The sequence below is a fragment of the Carlito syrichta genome, unplaced genomic scaffold (genome assembly GCF_000164805.1).
Source record: "Carlito syrichta isolate Samal-C Ts95f unplaced genomic scaffold, Tarsius_syrichta-2.0.1 Scaffold311952, whole genome shotgun sequence".
NCBI classification, from domain to species: Eukaryota; Metazoa; Chordata; class Mammalia; order Primates; family Tarsiidae; genus Carlito; species Carlito syrichta.
In genome coordinates this window covers 571169-578820 of record NW_007256048.1, presented here as the reverse complement: position 1 = coordinate 578820, position 7652 = coordinate 571169, and the positions used below count along the sequence as shown (strand labels likewise).

The following is a 7652-nucleotide window of genomic DNA, read 5'->3' as shown; positions in this document are numbered from 1 at the left end:
CCGGGTGATCCTGAGCTGCCAACATGCAAAAAATGCTGTCATTTAGAGCATAGGTTTTCCACTGAGGCTGCACGTTGGGATAATGGGGGAGGGGGGAACAGACTTCTGAATGCTGATGCCTATGTCCCACCCCCTAGCTTCTGATTTCATTGGTCTGACTTATGGCCTGGACACTGGGGATTTTGAAAGCCCCCCCACGTGATTCAAGCCTTACACATGGTTAGTACTCAAGAAGTGGGAATTGTCCTTATTATTATTCCCATTTAGAAAAGGTATTCCAGAACAAAGTCCCCAGGCATACTGGGTTCAAATCTTGGCTCTGTCACTAGGACTGAGGCCCATTACTTAGGTTCTCTGGGGCGTAGTTTCTTCGTCTATAAAAATGGCAATAATAATCCAGATAACCACTGGCCTGATGGTATGTGCCTGTAATCCCAGTTTCTCAGGGGGCTGAAGTGGGAGGATCGCTTGAGCCCAGGAGTTTGCGACCAGCCTGGGCAACATAGTGAGACCCTGTCTCAAGAAAAAATCCAGATAACCCCGTGCAAGCACAGGTCAGCACCTCATTCTATAGCTCCATAAATGTTTTTTCACTGCCTGTCCCACCCCTAACCCCAAAGTTAAGCAACTGTTTCATGGAAATTGTCAAACCCAACAGCTGCCACTCAGGAAAAGGCTGTGGCCACTTTGCTCTCAGTAGGAAATGGTGGTGAGGGGGAAACAGGCACTTGGATGTCTGGAATGTGCCAATCCCCAGTCCCAGCTCCAGGCCCCAGCCTCCAGCCTCCTTGCTGACCTCTCCCACCTCCTTCACCTCAGTGGGATGGCGCCCCCGGGCTGGCCTTGTCTTTGGAAACCCTCATATCCTCTCTCCAATCTCTAGTCAGAAGAAACCTGTTCTATAGGGTCCTGTGCAGGGAGGTGGTTTACCAGTTATGGCTTAGAAAAACAACCCACTTAAAAATTGTCATGATGGCTGGGCGTGGTGGCTCACGCCTGTAATCCCAGCACTTTGGGTGAGAGGACTGCCTGAGCCCACCCTGGGCAACCTGGTGCGATCTCATCTCTACAATAAACCAAAAAATTAGCTGGGCGAGTTGGTGCACGCCTGTAGTTCCAGTTAACTTGAAAGGCTGAGGCAGAAGAATCACCTGAGCCCAGCAGGTGGAGACTGCGTAAGTATGCCACTGCACTCTAGCCTGAGAGAGTGACAGAGTGAGACCCCAACTCAAAAAAAAAAAAAAAGATGGCCATGATGGCCGGGCGTGGCGGTTCATGCCTGCAATCCCAGCACTCTGAGAGACTGAGGTGAGAGGCTAGTTTGAGCCCAGGAGTTCGAGAACAGCCTGGGAAACATAGCAAAACCAAGTCTCAAAAAAACCAAAAAAACAAAAATACAAATTGACCTGATGCGCCAGATGCCACGTGGAAACTTTTTTTTGTGTTGTCCTACTCGGTCTCTGCGTGAGATTCTAATCTCTGCTAGAACACAAGACAGAGAGGCGAAAATGATTGGCATGTTTAAAAAAATGAGAAAACTGAGACTCAGAGAAGACAGGTCTTATCCATGGTTATTCGAGAAGGATTATTTTGAAGTTTCGATCCTAAGCAAAGGAGCACATCTCAAATGGTGGAAATTCAAGCACCTCAACAGCTTTGAGGGCCGGCATGTACTTCCGGGAAGCCTTCTGAATGGCAAGGTCTGGGGGACAAGAGTCCTTTCCTGGCACAGTGGCATTCAAGGTTCACACCATGTGTTCCCAACGTGTCTTTTTAGTATCCAAAATGCCTGAGACCCAGCTGAATGAACTGATCATCACTTTCACTCTGACTCTCCTCTCTTGTGCCTTTGCTTATGCTGATGACACTGGACTCAGCCAAAGTTCTGGGACTTCACACATGCTAATCTCTTTGCCTGGCATGTTCCAGCCCGCCGTCTTGAGCCCTAACCTTGTTCTGGTGCGCCAACTTCTCAGCCTTGGATATTCAGCTCATGACACCTCCTCCAGGGGGCCTTCCTTCCCCAACTTCCTTGGTCCGAGTTACTGCAACCTCCTGGCTCACCCCTCTCTTGTGAAGCCCACAATTCACAGTGTCCCCGCCTTATCTGCGGTTTCACTTTCTAAGGTTTCAGTTACCTGCGGCCAACTGCAGTCTGAGAATTTTAAATGGAAAATTCCAGAAATACACAGTTCCTAAGTTTTAAATTGCACACTGTCCCGGGTAGTGTGATGAAATCTCACATCATCCTGACCCAACCCGCCCAGGACGTGAATTGTCCCTTTGTTCAGCGTCTCCAATGCTGTCTACACTACCCGCCTATATGACTCACTTAGCGGCCATCTTGGATATCAGATCGACAGTGGTGGTGTCGCAGTACTTGTGTTCAATAACCCTTATGCTACTTCATCATGGCTCCAAAGCGCAAGAGTGGTGATGCTGGTGTGTGGTGATAATTGCTCAACTTTATTATTACTGTTCATTTCTTCCTGTGCCTTATTTATAAATTGAACTTTGTCATAGGTCTGTATGTATAGGAAGGACATGCTGTGGGGTTTGGCACTGTCCGTGGTTTCAGGCATCCGTGGGGGTCTCGATCATATCCCCTGCAGATGAGGGGGGCTACCGTATTGTCATTGCCTGATTACTCAGTTGCCCCCTCTAGACGTCCTTCGTTCTCTTGTCCCTGGCCGTCAGCACAGAGCCGAGCACAGCCAGTGCTCAGGCAGGGATGAGTGGATGACAGTGTGAGGGAGGCCAGCTCAGGAGGGTCCCCAGGGGTGTCCCCATGCGGCTTATTCACAGGCTAAGGACCCGAGGCCACACTTTGGCCCTGTGTCCACCAGCAGAGCCCAGGCCACCCCAGGAGGCTCACCTGGAAAATGGGGTACTTCACGTAGCCGATCTCTATGCAGGTGCTGTCACTGGTCGGCTTGCTAGAGAGAAGTGCCTTGAACCTGAACAAGGACACAGACCGAGAGATTAACAGATGCACACATCCCTGGTTTGCAAAACCCTCAGCTCTCCTGATGACAGATACCTGTACCCCCAGCGCTGAAATACAGCAGTGATGGATCCACACTTTTCTTGATATAAACCTCTCCTGTTTTACCATAATCTAATGTGCAGCTGCAACTCTGACATTAAAAATAGCCAACGGTTATATTATTTCTCAAACTGGGGACTGGAAAAGAGTGAATGCCTGGTAAAACCCTAACCATTCTCAGGGCTTGTCACCTGGTGCCTCCTTCATGGGGTCTTTCCTGAGCTTGGGGCTGTGGCTTCATTCCCCCGTGGTACCTTGGGGGCTCTCCAAACCCCTTTTCTTCCTCCCACACAAGCTCTGCTCCACGAGAGCAGGGATTGCAGTGGTTCCTGTCTCTGCTGCAACCCCAGGTCCTGTCCCAGTAGGAACCTGACACACAGTAGGTATTTAACTGTTTGTTGACTGCCTAATGATCTCCCTCATGGGTGATCTCCTGTCTTGAGTTTTAGATGCACTTTCCTGCCCATGAACTAAACTAAAAGCTCTTTGTGGGTAAAGACTCTATCAACAGAACACACTGATAGTACATTTAGGAATAAGCTGTGTCTCGTGTGTGTGTGTGTGTGTGTGTGTGTGTGTGTCAGGGTCTCACTCTGTCACCCAGGCTGGAGTGTGGTGGCAAGATCATGGCTCCCTGCAGCCTTGACCTCCTGGGCTGAAGCAATCCTTCCACCTCAGCATCCCGAGTAGCTGGGACTACCGGTGTGTGCCACCCTGCCTGGCTAAGTGTTTTGATTTTCCGTAGAGATGAGGTCTCACTATGTTGCCCAGGCTAGTCTTGTACTCCTGGGCTCAAGCATCCTTGTACCTTGGCCTCCTCAGAGTGTTGAGATTACAGGTGTGAGCCACCGTGCCTGGCCTGTTTTTATATTTTTTAAAAACTCTTAATTTTGAAATTAAAGATTTATAGAAGAGTTGCAAAGATAGCACAGAGTTCCTGCTTCCCCTTCACCCAGCTTCCCCTAACGTTAACACTCACAGTCATGGTACCTTTGTCAAAACAAAGAAGTCCGCACTGGTGCAATATCCTTCTAGTTTGTCTACGGCATCACAAATGGGAACAATCAGGGAGGAACACATTTTTCTTGTGGTGGCAAAACAGACCTTTGGGGTTTGTATTTGGTTTTGGGAGGGGGGCACTGGAGATGTCAGGCTGCTTTGAGGAACCCAGAGAATGCGGTCACCCACCTTTCCTTAGCAAACTTCCTGCACTGGGATTCTGTTTCTGGGTCCCCAGTTTCCTGATCACTACCTGGCTGCCTGTGATCTCACCTCAGCACCATTCTCTCTTCTGCTCAGCCTGTGCATGTCCTTGGATATGTGGTTCTTTCGTTCTCTCTCTCTCTGTTTTTGAGTTGGAGCCTCACTCTGTTGCCAAGGCTGGAGTGCAGTGGCACAATCACAGCTCACTGTAGCCTCGACCTCCTGGACTCAGAGGATCCTTCTACCTCAGCCTTCTGAGTAGCTGGGACTACAGGCATGCGCCACTACACCTGGCGAATTTTTTTATTTGTAGAGACGAGGTCTCGCTATGTTGTCCATCTGGTCTCTTGTATTCTTTGGCTCAAGCAATCCTCTTGCCTTGGCCTTCCAAAGTGCTGGGATTATAGGCATGAGCCACTGTGCCCAGCCAGATCATGTGACTCTAAATTATCAACCCACTCTCAACTCAAATCGAACGGAGGAGAAAGAGTAGTCAAAGAGCCTGCAAGGATATGAATTGTCCCTTTGTTCAGCAGCTCCAACGCTGTCTACACTACCCGCCTATATGACTCACTTAGCAGCCATCTTGGATATCAGATCGACAGTGGCGGAAGTCCCTACTTCTTCCTATTGCTACATGATACTGTTGAACATTAACTCCACAGCTAGAGAAAAGTAAGGTCAGGACCTGTGTATTCCAATGCCTTATGCTTGGGCTTGTTCCCTGCAGAATGAGCCTCTCAAGTCTGCTGTGTACGGGGTCTCAGGGCACTTGGCTGAGGGAGCCAAATCTGATCCATGCTCTGCTCCCAAGTTCTACCCTTGGTGCAGGGCTTCATCTGGCTAGACGAAGGGATACCTTGGTCTAGGCTGTTTATGCCAGTGTAACTCGTGAATCCTTGATTTTGTGACGATAATCTGCCAGGGCAGTGAAGATGCCACCAAAATGAGACCTTGAAAAATAGTAATTGCAGCAGCTGGAGTTGTGATTCAGCTGCTTTCAAAATCAATGATACGTACCGTGGGGATGCTGTAAACAACAGCACTTTGTGAGCGTAAAATGGTCTTCCCTCTACCAGGAAGGTGACATCAGACATTTCTTTATTGTTAAGAAAATGAGGATCTGGAAGAGGAAAGGGAAAAGGCAGCCTTAGTGGAAAAGAGTCAAGTTGAGACTTTGCCTGCAGAAAGTGCGAGCAAGAGTGGCCAGGGAAAACACCGCGGGGAAAACCTGACAGGAGACCGAGCTGTCAGGGAACACATGTCCCTGAAGTTCCAATTTTCACAGAACATCCTGACGCTTAATTGTGATGAAGGCAGCAGCATTTCCCCCAGATGATTCGCCTCCAGGCAGTCACATGACTCTTCAGCTCTTAATGGTAACCCCTGTCCTCCTGTCTCTAAGAACACCGTGCACCCTCACCTCAGGGCTCAGTGCCCCGCCCCCGCATGATGGAAGTGGGTTAGAAGAGCCCCTCACCACTGTGTTGCAGGTGACTCGAATCCAAGCCCTTCTCTCCCAGGGCCAAGGCAAAGTGAGTCAATCCCCTGCCCTTATCCCCTAAATGACAAAGAAGTCTGACTAACACTTACTGAGCACGTATGACGTGCCAACTGGCAGGGGCCACCTTATCCCCACTGCACACCCGAGGAAACTGAGGCACGCAGAAGTCACAGGGACTTGTTCAAGCTGGTGGCCGATGGAGAAGGTGATCCTTCCACCTCAGCCTTCCAAGTGGCTGGAACTACAGGCATGCACCCCTGCACCCAGCTAATTTTTTGATTTATTGTAGAGATGAGATCTTGCCATGTTGCCCAGGCTGGTCTCGAACCCGTGGGCTCAGGCAATCCTCTCGCCTCTGCCTTCCATAGTGCTGGGATTACAGGCATGAGCCACCCCACCTGGCCTGTATACCTTTCAGTCTTATCTTGTTGCAGCCTTATCTTTCAATAGCTCCCCAGTGCTCCCAGGATAGAGTTCAGATGTCTGACAAGGCCACTTGTGGCTGGGCTCCACAAACTTCTCCAGCCTCTCCCCGTCACATGCCCCTGGGTGACAGTGCAGGGGTCACATGCAGTGGTCCTCAGTTCCTCACAAGAGCTACGAGCTCTCTCACCTTCATGCCTCAGGTTTCTTCTACCTAGAACACTCTTCCAGTCAATCAAACCTGGTTCACCCCAACCCCTTGAAAGTCGAACGCAGACAGTCTCCATCAGTAAGCTTTGCTGGATTCCCCCATCCACCCAGGCTGACCCAGCATGCCCCACTGTGCTCCCATCTGCACTCCATTCTTGTTGTAGCCTTATCATGCTACACTATCCCTCTCAGTCCCTTCCACCTGTGTCTAGTGCAGAAAACTTGTGAAGGGTCATAAGAGTGTGGGCTCTGATGCCGGAAATCTCAGCTGTGTGACCTAGGGAAAGTTAGTTATCTTTTCTGTGTCTCAGTTTCTCCTTCTGTAAAATGGGAATAGGAACACCCATGACACCCCCACATCGTAGCGTAGTAGGGAGGATTAAGTCAATTAATTTATGCAATGCACTCAGCAAAATGGCTGACACGAGTATCCCTTAATAAGCATGACTATCCTAGTAGATGCTCAATTAGTATTTTTTGGAGTGAGTGAAAGAATGCTTTGACTCTTGCTGCAGAATCTTGTTCTAGGAACCTGTCAAGGATATTGGGCCCTTTCTTAGCCTGGAGGCCTGTTGGTTGGTGATGGGCCCTTCCCAGGGGCTCAAGGACTATCCTGAAGTGAACTCCAACTACTTCCTATGGCTGGGTTTAAGATGGTCCTAAGCTGTGGAGGGTGGGGGCTAACCCCCTGCATTCCTGGGGGCCGTGACCCCTCAGCCGTTGGGTCCACCCTGGCTGACTTCATGTTGGGCCCTGGCCTGGCCTCGTTTTTCTGATAGCTTGTAATTCAGACCCAGAATTTGCCCTCCCAGCTGGTTCTTTTAACTGGAAGGTGGAATGGCCCCTGGGGCCCTCTGCTGGCCCAGCCAGTGGTCCTGGTGGTCTTCCACACACCTTTCTCTGTCAGTGTGTAGCTACCTCACATCTTCCCATTAAGAAGGCTGTAACTTCAAAAATATGAAAGAAGCATATAAAAGTCAAAATCACCTGTAATCCCGCATTCTTTCAAACTTTTACTTTCTTTTTTTGTTTGTTTGTTTTTGAGTTGGAGTCTCACTCTGTCGCCCAGACTGGAGTGCAGTGGCTGCTCCCAGCCACTGCAGCCTTGACCTGCTGGGCTCCGGTGGTCCTTCTGCCTCAGCTTCCAAGTAGCTGGAACTACAGGCAGTAGCTGGAACTACAGGCGCGTGCTACCACGCCTGGCTAATATTTTTTATTTATTGTAGAGATGAGGTCTCGCCAAGTTGCCCAGGTGGGTCTCGAACC

At 49.8% G+C, this 7652-nt stretch overlaps 1 protein-coding gene across 1 annotated transcript in view; it reads right to left on the bottom strand.

The window, feature by feature from the left end:
• The window catches only part of BTBD11 (BTB domain containing 11), a 50266-nt gene that overhangs the window by 12683 nt on the left and 29931 nt on the right, over window positions 1-7652 (bottom strand). Inside the window, exons 10-11 of the mRNA XM_021718227.1 lie at window positions 5270-5372; window positions 2876-2957 (exon numbers count right to left, since the gene is read on the bottom strand). Of these exons, the coding sequence (XP_021573902.1) occupies window positions 2876-2957; window positions 5270-5372 (185 nt within the window). The remainder of the gene's footprint in view (window positions 1-2875; window positions 2958-5269; window positions 5373-7652) is intronic.